We start from the raw sequence: 15,659 nt of genomic DNA, 5'->3' as shown, positions 1-15,659 counted from the left end.
AAGGCGGCGGCTGTGCAACGAACACGCACTCGCTCCGGCCTGCAGTCACTCGCAAACCGCTTGTGTGATGACCTCGTAAAGACATACGTGACCATTTTCTAACACGCATATTTTAAACGTGAAACGTAAGGCTAAACTGAGCGCGAAATACAAAAGTGTAAAAACGCACATTATTTCAGAAAAAAATTACCAGACCACTTGATCAGTTTGACGAACAGTCACTTTATAAAATAATAATAACACATAGCAACCATAACATAATAGGTACAAAAAAAACTTACCCAAAATCCTATGCCCCAACAAGTTAATCAGCCTCGTCACCACAACAGGAAACCTCAGTTTGATCGCATTGAACAATCCTTCTGGAAGTTTCGCCAGCTCCGAATCTCTGACCGCCATTACTGTGGTACTTCTTCTAGTTTGTGTGACCATTTCCACAATACCGACCAGATCGCCCTTGCCGTATTCACCGACAAGTTCCTTTTTTCCATTGGGATGGGTGATCACGGATCGGAGTCGACCGGACAAGACTATGAATGTGGATCCGGACTCCTCGTCTTGGCGGTAGACGGCGCGGCCTGATTCGAGGAATACCTGTAGGAAAATAAAGTTTTGGTGATTTTAAGACTTGCATGGAAGGTTGTCAATTCGTCTTAATTTAGGGAGTGTCATAAGGAGCGTTCTAGAGATAAATTTTACCACTTCATAAGCTATATTTTATCCCGGTACGGCCAGTAGTTACCACGAGACGCGGGTGAAACCGCGGGAAAACGTCTAGTATCTTATAAAGTTATATAACTCACCCAGTCCAACGCGAAGTCGACTTGTCTTACAAAAGGCGACAGCCTCCTGACCACAGTGTTGGCGATATGCAAGACCACTGAAGGCCGTTCCCTCATGATGCTGTATACTGTGGTCTTGGATAGTAACCCGATGCGGGAGAAGTGTTTTGCGCGAATGGAGAAGAAGCTGGGTTCGCCTGTTAGTACGGCGAGACCGCCTTCCACTTCACCTGGAGAATTTAAAGATGATTTTTATAACATGAACTAATAAGCGGAATCCAAAGGTAACATTCATTTTATAGTAGATGGAAATACAGCTTCAGGATGACCAGGCCTCATAAAATTCGAATAAATAAGTTCAAGAATGACCCTTGCCTAAGCGACTTACGAGAAATTTGAAGTGTGCTATCGACATTTTGGTGTCGGCGCAAGTTTTGGGTTCTGATGCGATTACATTGACGACCTTATGAACATGACTATATTTTAGGAAAATATTATCAAAAGCTGCATAAAATCGTAGACTAATTTCTAAATAAAGCTACCTTAACTGGTACTCTCCCACCAAGATCTGACCATTACCCTTTATTACATACCTGGATAAGCAGTGAACATATGAACTTCCCCTTCTCCTTCCGCCACTCTCTGGGATACCAACAGAGCGCCAGACAGCAAGTACACCAGTGCCACATCCTAAACAAAATTATATAAATTATACTTATACATAATAAATAATGAGTAGAACTAGAAAGCTATTATATAGAAGAAAATAAGGCAAACAAGAAAAAGTACATAGAGATATTAACAAAAATAAAAACAAAAGTGCTAATGGAAGTTATCTATGATAAAAAAGTTTATGCTCCTCGTAATATGAATTTTGTAACGCTTATATGTTCACTAGTTGCCACAATAATATAATTTAACACAAACGTAGATATTTTGCCACATAAAATGTGTATGTAAGGCCTTGAAAAGTTCTAGAACTGATGTTTTTCTAATTAAAACTCATATTTTCCTAACACAATCCAATGACGTCTAAAACCTATACTAAAGAATTAATACTAATGCTTTTGTCCATAGTCGACATCTCAAGAAATGGATGGTAAAATGACAGCGATGGTATGCGCAACTGTCACTATGTCACACTGAGTCTCACACAAAAATTACCTGTGTGATCTCCGGCTCCCCGGGAACACTATAATACAGCTTATGAAAGGGAATTATAAAAGCAATTTAATACAAACTAAATATACAGCCTACAGAATATAGTTGATTTATAATTGCATTTGTGTTTGTGTAAGCGCAATAACAATATTGCAGTTTTGCGCAAATGTATACATTTTTGCGCATGTTAGCGCAAAAGTTGCGCATAATTTTGCGCAAAGTGCAAGTGTTTGCGCAAGTGTATTTACGGTTGTGTGTGTGTGGGTTTGCATGCTTACCTTGTGACTCTCTTCCTTCATGATATAAGTCCCCGCGGGTAGGTCTCTGACTTGCACGTTGCCACGCAAAACTGTATCCGAATCCAGACCCAATTCCTTGACAAATGCTTCTGTAGCTATTTGAATTAACGCCTGTTGAATAAAGAACAAATAGTATTATAATCTTTTCTCACTTATATTCATGAAAGTTAATTGCTGATGTTTTGTCTGACTAAAACTCAAGAATGGCTTATTTTAGTTTTATAATATTTGTGGACATATAGGGAATGTTTAATAATACGAGGCGTTACGAATTTTGCTAGGTCAGGTAATTTTAAATAAAACTTGGTGAAAATAAATTATGAAAAGATATTTTACCCCTACAAAATTAGATTTTAATAGCAATTTAGAGATATGTAGTAAGTACCTGTTCATCAAGGTTATCAGTGTTATGCTTCTTGAAGGAGTTTCCCTCCCGCGCCCTCTGTAGCGACGGCGTCGGCTGCACGTCGGGTTGCTGCTACAAAATTATATTATTTAGATATCTGTTCTGAAATTACTAGTCAAATATTGGAGCTCCTAGTTAACTATTAAATTAATAATTGGAATAAAAAGTGGAAATCATTGGCCATATGGTGTTTTAACCGATGGCTGCAGATTTTGTGTGTAACGAATAGAACGGATATCAACGGTGAGCTGGAAATAATCAATTACACAGTGGATGGACAGGAAAGCGGTTGCCAACTAAAGTCAGTTATTGTTTATATAGGGAGAAATCCCTTATTCCAAGACCTTTATGATATAACTATTCGTAACTCAACATTGCTCGAGTTGCTTGCATACAGAATTTGATAGTTAAATGAGATAGCGTACTTGAGCTCGGAATTAACCGCCATTATTTGACTCGAGAACTGTACATAACTAATGTTTACATATAATTGTTCTCACCTGCGGCGTATTGGAGGCGATATCAGGTACCATGTCGGGCTTCTGTCGCCGCCCCTGTATGTGTATGGGCGAAGACGACGCGTGGTTGCTCTCCTAATTCATCAAGCCATTAGTAGGGGAACACAAAGGGTTTGCACACAATTAGAAATTATTATTAACATGAAATATGGAGGTTCTAACTTCTAACCGACCTCAAAAAAATAAGATTTTCTGACGACCTGCATGCATATGTATGTTACCGATTTAGAAGCGGTATTTGGGATGGTATTTGTCAAAATTCGCAGGTTTTAGGTATGTTAATTGAAGTCAGTTTCATGTATTAATAAATGAAGCCAAAAGGGATGATGTTCTCAATACTGATCATCTGTATTGATGTGCACACTGTACAAAAGAAAACCAACAAAAACTGATTGTTATTGAAATGATGAAAGTCATTTTGAACTACCAGTTGTCAGACTGAACAACACTACGTCATCGCATGTACAAAAAAAAACGTTCTATTTATAGTTATCGGCACGAATGTTGAGCTCTGACCTACATCTGCGCAGAAGTAATTTATTGGGTCCCTTTTGTGGTATGAAGTGAGCGCGGGGGCGGGCTAAAGCGGTGATTGGCCCGCAGTGCATCGCGTCATAGCCGTCACTCGGGATTGGTACTTTGCTAATAAATCACTTCTGCGCAGATGTAGGTCAGAGCTCAAGATTCGTGCCGATAACTATACAAGGTTTCTGCACAAACTACAAAATGTCGTAGAGTAAAGCTACCTGCGGAGCGCAGCGATGTGGAGGGACGGAGAAATATAAACCAATATCAGCATTGCAAAAAATCTGAAACAACCTTATAATATCAATACTTGGTTGGTTAATACTTCTCGGTTTCTCCGCACCGGTAGCTTTACTCTAAGACATCATGTACCCAAACTGACTGTCAGCCGCCGAATGTCGGCGTCTATGCATAATTAAGCATAGCGTATCGTCGGTCAGATGTGAATGGAAGTGAATATGTATGAAAATACAATAACCTGCGTAACATTCGCTCACATTCGGCGGCTGACAGTCAGTTTGGAAACGTTTTAAAAGGATATCGGTAAAACAAGATCATCACAATCATATTTCCAGCAGTAAACTCATGCTCAAATTCTACAATTAATTATAATAGGGTAGTTTTGCTTACCAAGTGCTCAGACATAGCTCGTTCGCTGTGGTGGGGGGAATGCATGTTCGCTCCGCTTTCGACGTTAGTCATCTTGGCGGTCTTGCCGGGAGAGGACGCCACTGTATTTGGACGACGTTTCTCGCGACCCTGGAAGATTAAAAAAACACATTAAGTAACTGTAAAATTGCATAAGTATCAAAAAAGATGGGAACAGATTAAAGTCTGATTTTTTTTTTTCAAAATGTTTCCTTGTGATGGAAAAAAAGACTTACAGGGTTAACCAACTCGGCACTCAATCCAAGGTACTGATGTAAAGCAGTGAATGTCACCCTTTGAAGACGCACCATAATGATCTAGAAACAAAATGTATATCACAAATAAAAATAATTTCAAACACATACATTATTAAGCTGAAGTTCATTGTGATTTTTTATCACATATATGTACGTATATCTCAGGAACTATTGGTCAGATTTTAAGAAATATTTCTGTCCTACTTTTTATCCAGATGCACGACTTAGTTTCCACGGGCCGCGAGTAAAACCGCTAGCGGATATACCCTATAGGTACCTTTATAACCCTACAGGTACCTGTACGAGTCTGTAAGTACCTGTATAACCCTGACGAATATATCAGGGTACTCTTTGAAGACTTCTTGGAAAGCCCTCATCGGCAGCTTGATCACTTGGGAGTCTTCTAGAGCCTTCGCGTTCACAGTCTTGTACGGTTGAGAGTGGCCCTGGAAAATAAAGAGATAATTTTAATTGGATCATATCTAGCTTCTATTGAAACCTTAAAGGTTACAATTATTATTAAACATCACAGCATTTTTTGGAATTTGTAATTTCTTAAGGCAAATATCCACTGCTGTGCATTACTGTGACGGACGTAAATGTCCGTGAAACTGCAATCTTTGTATGCGAACACGCGCTATCGATCGTCACAACGAGTACACTTTTTTGAGTGCGAACAATTTTGTTGAACTGTAGAGGAACCATAATCATTCTTACCAAGCGATACCTATCTATTTTTTAACCACTAAAACTAACTGAAAAATCCAGCACCTGTGCTATTTCCTATCCTATTGCCAGATGGAGCATTTTTAACACTAGAAGTTCATCCTATAAAGCGGCTACTCACAGTGAGCACATCAGTGAAGCTGAGCAGCGAGGTGACGCTCTCGCCGGCGCGGACCACCTTCAGAGACAGACTGTTACCTGGTTCCTCATGTACCATGGTAACACTAGTTCATCCTACAAAGCGGCTAGGCGGATAAGGAGCTGGACTCACAGTGAGCACATCAGTGAAGCTGAGCAGCGAGGTGACGCTCTCGCCGGCGCGGACCACCTTCAGAGACAGACTGTTACCTGGTTCCTCATGTACCATGGTAACACTAGTTCATCCTACAAAGCGGCTAGGCGGATAAGGAGCTGGACTCACAGTGAGCACATCAGTGAAGCTGAGCAGCGAGGTGACGCTCTCGCCGGCGCGGACCACCTTCAGAGACAGACTGTTACCTGGTTCCTCATGTACCATGGTAACTCTAGTTCATATAAAGCGGCTAGGCGGATAAGGAGCTGGACTCACAGTGAGCACGTCAGTGAAGCTGAGCAGCGAGGTGACACTCTCGCCGGCGCGGACCACCTTCAGAGACGACTGTTACCTGGTTCCTCATGTACCATGGTAACTCTAGTTCATATAAAGCGGCTAGGCGGATAAGGAGCTGGACTCACAGTGAGCACATCAGTGAAGCTGAGCAGCGAGGTGACGCTCTCGCCGGCGCGGACCACCTTCAGAGACAGACTGTTACCTGGTTCCTCATGTACCATGGTAACTCTAGTTCATATAAAGCGGCTAGGCGGATAAGGAGCTGGACTCACAGTGAGCACGTCAGTGAAGCTGAGCAGCGAGGTGACGCTCTCGCCGGCGCGGACCACCTTCAGGGACAAACTGCTGCCGTCCTGGTTCGTTATGTAGACGTTCACTCGCCCGTTTTGGACAACGTATACGTTCTCATCTGTGTCACCTGAAAGTAGAGGTAGATTTGAGGAAAGTTTAACTCCATAAATCGTGAAAAGATCTGGTTTAGTGGTCACTCTCAACGTTCAGGATAAATTACATTGTAAGGTTTGCTTCCCAAATGCTCATCGTAGTCGCCAACGTCGTCGTTTCAGACGAAAGTCAGCCACTGCTGGAGAAAACCAGCCCCCGAAGTTCACTTTTCCACAAAAAAAAAGATTTACGAAAAACTGCACTGCAGTCACTTTCGGACTGTCAAAAAAAACTTTATTTAGCCCCTGTCTAAGGTGTCCCAAGATTCCACATCCCAAAGTGGTTCCTAGTTATACTGACAACCTATTAAGTACTCATTAATTGACTTTAAAATAGAATCTTTCCTTCACAGAGCTCAATATACCTACCTATTTAAAAGAATAAAGCTTATAGCTCAACTTACCAACTTTAAACAAGAAAGCACCAGCGGGCAGGTTGAGGATCTCCGTATGCTTACAGAGCATGAGGAATACCGGCTTCTCGAAGTGTCCGAACACCCTGATGCTGTGTAGCATGTAGAGTGCATCTGGGGGGACCCTGTCGTCACTGGTTAAGTCTTCTTCTAAGTACTCTGCTGGGGGCTCCAGTACCTGAAAATTATTTGGGGATAAAGGTTAATATTTATGTCATTTTAAGGGTAATATAAAATCTCCTGTTTGCTTCATTTAATTGAAACTGAATACTACTAAGGCAGTTTTGAATTTAGGCAAGGATGAATGGTTCATTTAAGAAGGGCGTTCTTCGAATATTTCCATAAAAGTTTAGATAAATAGCCAATTTAATAATAATTTCAACTTTCCATGATAATGGGGGTGTATAAACGAATCCTTATTTCCATTCCAAATAGCTATCCATTGAGCCGTCTCACGGACCAATCGCAGTTAACAAAAACTGGCTACTTATCTCATTTCTAATATGCAGAACAACATTCCTCACCTTCAATTGTTCCGGAGCAGTTTCCTTCTTCAGCTGCAGGAGTTTCCTAGCGAACCTCATGACAGCGCGTCTCTTGCGCCCCTGGCCCGAGTTGGAGATGGACTTGACCTTCCTCAACATCCTTCGACCGTAGAATAGCATCTTGTCTCGTTTGCGGAACCTCTTTACTGCGTCCCCTGTGGCCCCGGCTCCGCCAGTCGCTCCTGCCATTTCTGGAAGAGTTTCAATGATAGCCCGAGGTGAGATAATAGGCTGACTTTAAAAAATCTGATAATTATGTTTATTGAGGTAGCCTTCAAGGAAAGAAGATCTAAGATGGCAACTATTGTTTTTGGGATTTCATAAAAAAAATATTGACAGAGAAAAAATATTCTGCTGCTGCAAAGATGTCATCTTTGTGATGTTGAGGTAGGCTTGAGTTGTGTGATAATAGTGGTTTGTTAGTAAGTATGTATAATTAAATTACCTTTCGACCTCCATCGTCTATAATAGTAGAAAAATACGACCACTAAGGATACGAGAAGACAACCGCAAATAGACCACAGCAACTGCGAACAAAAATAGAATCTAAAACTACTAATAATAAAGGCCAAATTAGGACCACAAAACAAGGCTATGATAACAATTTTTACCGCATACATTCTTCAAATCAATGTCACGTTCATTGTGAAAATGTTGACCGCGATAGTTTTCAAAACATAATTCATTCAATTAGTAGAAAAGACAATACAAATAGGGCATGCTCGCATCTACTTAACATCTGAATACTGAATAATGCACTGATACCTATAAATATTTATAATCAACGGCTTTCATTTCAAGGTAATAAGGAACTGCGCGTGCGCTTCTGTAAAGGTCACACGTACCACGTGTATCTTTAAAATATTAAAATGTTACTAAAATACCATATCGACACATTTATAAGGTAAATAGCAGAAACCTTCATACCTACTGTTTGTTAATTTGGCAAACATCAAGTTAGTCTCCTTGGATCAGACGTGTGAAAAATTCGTGGGTTGGCGTTTAATTGTGTGATGTAACCATAGAGGAATACTCATAGTTTGTCAAAAGCATCATAAAAATTGTCTCAAGCATTAAGAATGTGTTTATCCTAGGTAAGTACACTAAATCGCACCCAAACCAAGAGCATCATCATCATGATAATGCACTTGGATCTTCAGTAGTATTAATATCGGCTGAAATACCAAGTACGAAGACCTTATAACTATTTTGGCATTTGAACAACCCTCGAGGGATCGATCAAGGAGTACATAAGCTTAAGAAGTACTGCGGATCTCCCATCATACCCATACGAAACTAAAAATAGTCCTACACAAATCTCATAAAGACCCAGGATGCCTGCTCCAACAAGACAAGTGCATACCACTTCCTGCATTCCTATCTATAATCTAATACGAGTAGTAGCGTAGATTACGGAACTCTTGTAATCTCGTTACACAATACGGATCAATTCTTTCATTCATGGTATCCTTAAGTGGGCAGCCTACTAACGATGCTAATATGTTTCTCAAGCTCAAAGGGAGACGATATTGTGTTTGGTCTATAAGATAAGTAGTATTTGTTTTTATTTGCTTTTTTTCTACATTTTTATTTACAGCAGCCTTAGTTCTGTTAGTATCCTATTGTCATACACAGAGAGATTTCCTATTGAGCCAGCTTTACCGAGTTTTGTCATCGGTTGGTGAGCAGAAAAAGAGGCCATCTTTCAAGCGCAAAGACCACAGTATCTTTAGAGTATTTATATAGGCTCTGTTAGCGAGATAATTGTATTGTTTGTTATGTTGTGGACAAGTTTTTTTTCGTACCAGTCCAATAAAACTTCTAAGCATGATACTGTAATTTCTGCCTTCTGAATATGTATGATAATCTACTAAAGTACGGCCTTCTAAACAACTTCTTTACATACATTTATCAAAGAGCGCGATAAAATGTGTCAAGCCCCCAGGCCTTGAGAATTTTGTGACTATTTTTGCAATCTTCGAATAGTCGTTGACATTGAAGTAACAAGAATATAGCGGAAAAATCAACGTATTGATGAAAAATGTATGGTCACGTTTTGGTCAAAAATAGAGAGCAATATTCCGGGCTGCGGGATTGTTCGAAAGAATTAGTGCGGTCCTGGCACACAAAGGGCTTCAGAGTGAACATGATGGGTTTGATCTGATCGACCCTTTTCGCTTTTGAAAATTTCTCAAAAAAAAACAATATATTCGAGTATCAAATGGTCAGAGGTTTCGTTACAAACTGTGAGTTTAGTAACGAAAGTAGTATCTAGAAAGTCTACAAAAGTAAACACTAGATAATCGAGAGAGATCTATGCTTTTTTGTGCTACATTTTAGTTTAAAGACAGTAGGAAAAAGGACCCAAAACTTCTTAATAAAAATAATATTTATCGAGTTTTAACTTCGAAATAATATTGTAATAAAAATAACTAGTTTTTTTTCCCTATATGGCTACTAATGCCGTAACTACAGGCAAGTTTGAAACATGGTTTAAATATTAACTTGAACCATAGATAAGATCTTCGTAATAATTTGCATAGATCCTAATCTTTTTTCAAACAGACACCATTGTGTTTGACTGTAATAATTTAAGGGAAAACCCCATAAGAAGGTTTATTCCGATTTCTTATTAATACAGATCGAATGACAGGCCAAAACTGCGGTGGTTGAGTGTCGTAAAGAAAGACATGGAAATCTGCGAACTCAAAGAGGAAGATGTCCAGGATAGAGCGAAGTGGAAGAAGAAGATACGGAAAGCGGACCCCGTCACAGGACGGGATAAACGCTAAGAAGAAGAAGAAGAAGACAGATGGAATGATTTCTTGCTAATGCTACTCCAAAATTGCAGTTAGGAATCATGGGTCTTACATAAATACACGTTGTACTTATATTTTTCAAGTCTATTTGGTCCTTTTATTTTTAAGGTTCGGTATTAAATTGATTGGTAGTTGATAAAGTCAAGATACTTAAACTAACGCAAATATTCTGGCAGATCTTTATGATATTATCTAGAGAATTCTTTAATGTATGTTTTGACACACGAACACCATCATGTTACTTCGCAATAAATGTCCAATTTGCTGGTAAATTGTATGATAACAAAGGCTTCAAATTACTCACGCGATACTGTTTGTCTCCCAGCTGAGCGGTTAATATGACGCACACGCAAGCCACAAAGAACACCATCATTCACTTCATTTCATTACATACAATTTATATTATTGACGCACTTAACAAAAACGTTTTTTATAATTTTTAATTTTTGCACACTTTTTTTATAAAATTTTCATATTTTTTATTTTTTGCACACTTTTTTTATAAATTTTTCATAATTTTTTCAAAAATTATTTTTTCATTGTACGTCTATCACCGACTAAACAGATCGGATCCACTAGTCGCGAGTTTGTAAACAAGTTTAGTCCTTGCGTACGACTTTTCATTTTCTGTCGCAACTGAACGCGACTAGCCGCGTTGCGACACGCGTCTTTATTAACCGTTTATGTTTCGTTTCGAACAGCTGATAGAGTAGTGACGTTAAATTCTAAATAGGCGTCCGGTCATTATCTTTGCACTACAGTGTAACCGCAATGTTTATTTGGTATCTATGTTGACCGCAGAAGCCACTGTTTAAATATTTTGGTCATTTTCAAACTCGCAGCTGTGTAATAATTATAATTATTTATACCATAACGTTAGTGGAAAAAAATACTTGAAAATCAATATATTATATGTATTAACTTCATGTAGCAAAACACTTCTTTTCTTGTTTACCACTTTAATTAAATGTAAGTATAATATTTAATTAAGTAACATAACAAAGCGACAGTTTCAAAGTTGCAGTAAGAGATAATAATGGGTCAAAGTCAACACAACACAAATGATTCACAAGTTCAAAGAGTGTTCATTTTACTTGAAATTAGTAAAACATTTTATAAAGTAGGTAAAACAGTTCAATTAGGTATTTTCATTGTCACGGTCCAGTTTTTTGGGGAAAACCATTAGGTATCTAGCCCAGTGGACTAGTAGTTTTTAAAATCTAACAAAATTCTTTTTTACCATATTGAGCTTCCATAAACATTTTTTCTATTTAAATGAACTTTATATTACATAAATAATATACCTGACTTAATCAAAGGGCTAAATCTTCTCTTATTCTTGCAGATAAATAACATACATAACTTCATGACCATTTCATACATAATACGCAACAATAGATAAATAAACGACTTCTAAACTATGTAAATAAATACTCCACGGCTTAGTCATTGGTTGTCGTTTTTATTGTCAACAACGACATTTCTTCCGCATACGGCAATGCGCGGGCGCACATGTTTTTCCAGAGGTGTGTCAAAAGGGGACAAGAAATCTTAACTATCATTACGTCACCGATTCATTAGATATTTTTATTCATACCGCTCAAGGTCAATCGTTTAGACTTGAGTAAGTAAATAAGTTTATCTAATTGACGACAGTAACGGCCTTGCCTTCGTGTAAAATAATACCAAAATTCGCTAAATATGTAGGCTTTTTTATTTTATCACGCCTTTATCCGATCCGATTAAGGAAATGAGGAAGTTTATTTTATTTAAAAAAAAACCTTTTTAACACTAAGGATCTAATAGAAAAATTCCATGGTGCAGTTTTTAAAAAAAATTGTGAGCGTTTTATTTTTTGTCAAAGAGTTTTTCACACCTGTTGTCTTGTCTAGACTTTTTTGTTACAAAATGTTTCACCTAGATTTAAAAGATTAGGTAGGTACTTTTTTGCTGCTGTTACTAGATTTCTTCTGTAGGTCCTAATCACTAGAAACAAACCAGAGTGACTGCTTTGAAAGGGGATTTTTTATCTATATTCGGCTTATTTACATCTATCTATACTGTATGTATTACATAGATAGACGAAGCATTTGTTTAATAGTTTGCTTGAACTCGTTTATTTTAAGAAATACTGGTCCGATTTGTAGCTCACTTATTGAGGAAGGCTATAGATGACTTTTTATCCTAGTACACGGTGCGGTCAAAACACTAAACAATATGTCCAGTAAAATGAAAATATCACATAACATCAACATTTGCTTTTACAACCTCGTAAAGTACTTTCAATCTGCTTTCCAAGCTGTCGTCATTTGTTTTTACGCAAATTGAATCAAACACAAAATATTTACACCACATTGTATATTATTTATCGTATATGTTCAGTTGTAAATTATAATAAATTGCGTAGCACATAGGCCTTGCTTTTATAAATATCGCAAAGTTATGTATGTCTTATCATTTAGTAAGATTGATGTAAGGCCACACACATCCAAGATTAAAGACCTCCCCTGGAACCTTAACACTTAAAAAAAATAAGAAAACTATATTTTGCTTTTTTTACTATTTTTTTTTTTACTTTATGGACTTACGAACCCACTGTGCAAATAAGAAAGTTATATTTTTACTCGTATTTTTTGCATGCTTCTTTTTATGTGAGGTATTCCAATACTTATTGAATATTTTATGGTTTCGATATCACAATGTATATGACTAATACAGCACCAAATTAAAGTGCATTGTCCTGTAGTCTGAGGGGTCAAATTCTCACAAGTGGACAGTGAACTCGCAAAATCCTTTACAAAGGAAAATATAATCATAATAAATGGTCATTCATTTTGAACAATCTTATCATTAATCAGACTGTTAATCTTGCCTTCATTTTCGACCTAAATTGGTATTGAAACCTACCTTTAAAAAAACTTGTATTTATTTACAGTAAACTGTTGCTTATTTACTTGTTCATTCAAATATTTACATTTTTGGATTTCCTTCAATTAAAATATAGGTCCATTTTTATTTATTTTTTTGTTCTTTTTAGGAGTTTGTCTAGTAATGGATGTTTCATGTATATTTTTGCTTGTTATCATAGTTCTACGATACTGAAGCTATTGGTTTCTGTAAGATAACTTTATATCAAATAGAAAAAAATAATCTGAGTGACTAGTCACACACTATTCTGTTACCTACTGAGATAAGTCATGTACTACTATTGTTATCAGCGAGTCCACTATAAAGTGCAAAATGTCATGAAATTAAATTAGCGGGCATTGACAAGTTTTTAGTGCCAATAATACAAAAGAAACATGACAGACAAGAATTAGTATCTTCTGTTTTTAAAGCATGCACTCTCACGTTTTTACGTCAAATCTATCAGATTACATTTTTTGTTATAAAACTGAACTTATTTAACATACATTTTTTAATATTCCTAGCAACAATATTTTTTTTCTAAATATGAAAATACTGTACTGACTGTTCATGATTTTTTTAGTAACAGCCAACTGTGTCATCATCCTCATCATCCTCCGAGCCTTTTTCCCAATCATGTTGGGGTCGGCTTCCAGTCTAACCGGATTCAGCTGAGTACCAGTGCTTTACAAGAAGCGACTGCCTATCTGACCTCCTCAACCCAGTTACCCGGGCAACCCGATACCCCTTGGTTAGACTGGTGTCAGACTTACTGGCTTCTGACTACCCGTAACGACTGCCAAGGATGTTCAATGACAGCCGGGACCTACAGTTTAACGTGCCATCCGAAACACAGTCAATGGTGTCTAAGATATACTTAGAAAGTACATACAAACTTAGAAAAGTTGCATTGGTACTTGCCTGGCCTGGGATCGAACCCGCGCCCTCATACTTGAGAGGTTGGTCCATTACCCACTAGGCCACCACGACTTTTAACAGCCAACTGTGTATTATTAATAAAAAAATAAGTTTTAAAATATCCAGTTAAGGCCACGGGTCACCTTTGATAATCTTTAGCTTATCAGCAAAATTTAATTTATGAAGTTTTAAGAGGACACACAATAGAAATATTACCAAGAATAATCAAAATACATAATTTATTGTCCATTATTAGGTATAAGTAGGTATATGTATTTTCTTTTTTATGTTATTGTGAACCATTTGACCGTTCTGACTCGACTGCATCCTGGAATTTTTGATATGGAATAAAGTATCTTAATCAGAACTGTAAATTTTTAGCTAGTTAGCAATCCAATACTAATAGTTAAGTTTCACATGAGCTATAGTCTGACAGACTCAAATAAATTATGTCTGTGAATATGTGAAAATGAATGAAATACTCAATTAACTGTGGTTTTCCAGGCATGGAAGTACAGCTTAAGGAAATTACAAATGATTTATACGTCTATTATCTTTTACTTAATTGATAACCGGACCATTTCCAAATCTATTGTTACATCGCACACGATAACATTGGCTTCAAGGATACCGATTTCTATTATTACAATTCTATACCCTTGTAACCTAACAAAATACTTCCGGTATGATATTATTGTCACACAGTACGCAACATATTTTATTGTATTACATACTTTCCACATAAATAAAGGAATTCGATAAACTGAAATACCGAAAAATCAATACTTACTTGGTTGTCTTGAAAATTGTTAGACCACTCGGACGTCCATGTTTTCACCGCAAACATGTTCGAATTGTCGTTAATATTGTTCAAAAGACCTACCACGTCCATCTTCGTTAATTATATCGTATTTATTCAAGTCAATTCTAGAAATTCATCGCGATTCTATGAAACAATCAGCTGTTTGACAAATAAATAACAAAAAGTGGAGAGGGGAACGCGGGGTGGAGTACATAGACAATCAGAGGAAGTTTGAAAAGCAGCACCATCGACTATAGACTAGGGAATGAGTATGAGTATTTCTATCCCTTTCACTCTATGTTTATGACTGTTTATGATCATTCTATCGTTCATTCTTTCAAGCAAGTATCATTCGATCAATAGACATTTCGCCCGTAAACGCCAAACCGAAACTTCATTCATTTTCTTCATTCCATTCACGACGTTGCTAGCCACGGTCGTAACAGTTCGTATAGAAAAACTATGTACGGAGGCTGGTTAAGATATTTAGTTTTGAAAATTAACGAGAGGTGGCGCTTTGTTCAATTTTGTATATTTTTTTTCGTTAGCAACATTATAATGTGGTGTTGCTATCGACTGTTTGTCAGTTCTTTATACGCAAAATACTTACGTCTCTAACTTTGAAATAAGCTTTTTCTTCAGAAAAAAAAGAGGAATGCAAACTTCAAAGCATCTAAATCATAAACAAAATATGTCTACACATGTGATCTACACTTACTTGTTGTTACTTGATATTTATTAAGGTAGAAAATCGCTTTGGTTTTTTCCAAGTGGTTTTGTAAATTTTTGTGTGTAATGGAACGCATATATGTCATGGCGTCCGGCCGGTACCCTTTAAAAGTTGTTGATTGTGTTGTGTGGTGCGTTCTCCTGTTTTTCCGTATATTTGTGGCTTTTCCGA

General features: G+C 37.4%; 1 protein-coding gene across 1 annotated transcript in view; it reads right to left on the bottom strand.

Moving 5' to 3' along the window:
* LOC110379639 (neuropathy target esterase sws) overlaps positions 1 to 15,007 on the bottom strand; it is a 35,166-nt gene extending 20,159 nt beyond the window's left edge. The window contains exons 1-14 of the mRNA XM_064034895.1: positions 14,747 to 15,007; positions 7,758 to 7,839; positions 7,292 to 7,503; positions 6,759 to 6,945; positions 6,184 to 6,329; positions 4,914 to 5,042; positions 4,576 to 4,656; positions 4,322 to 4,450; positions 3,149 to 3,241; positions 2,628 to 2,720; positions 2,222 to 2,353; positions 1,376 to 1,472; positions 804 to 1,012; positions 282 to 594 (exon numbers count right to left, since the gene is read on the bottom strand). Coding sequence (XP_063890965.1) covers positions 282 to 594; positions 804 to 1,012; positions 1,376 to 1,472; positions 2,222 to 2,353; positions 2,628 to 2,720; positions 3,149 to 3,241; positions 4,322 to 4,450; positions 4,576 to 4,656; positions 4,914 to 5,042; positions 6,184 to 6,329; positions 6,759 to 6,945; positions 7,292 to 7,503; positions 7,758 to 7,839; positions 14,747 to 14,848 — 2,005 coding nt within the window. The 5' untranslated portion in view covers positions 14,849 to 15,007. The remainder of the gene's footprint in view (positions 1 to 281; positions 595 to 803; positions 1,013 to 1,375; positions 1,473 to 2,221; positions 2,354 to 2,627; positions 2,721 to 3,148; positions 3,242 to 4,321; positions 4,451 to 4,575; positions 4,657 to 4,913; positions 5,043 to 6,183; positions 6,330 to 6,758; positions 6,946 to 7,291; positions 7,504 to 7,757; positions 7,840 to 14,746) is intronic.
* Between the last annotated feature and the right edge of the window lie 652 nt (positions 15,008 to 15,659).

This window comes from Helicoverpa armigera, chromosome 5, assembly GCF_030705265.1.
Source record: "Helicoverpa armigera isolate CAAS_96S chromosome 5, ASM3070526v1, whole genome shotgun sequence".
NCBI classification, from domain to species: Eukaryota; Metazoa; Arthropoda; class Insecta; order Lepidoptera; family Noctuidae; genus Helicoverpa; species Helicoverpa armigera.
Note: the sequence above shows the minus strand (reverse complement) of the source record. Positions and strands in the feature narration are given on the sequence as shown.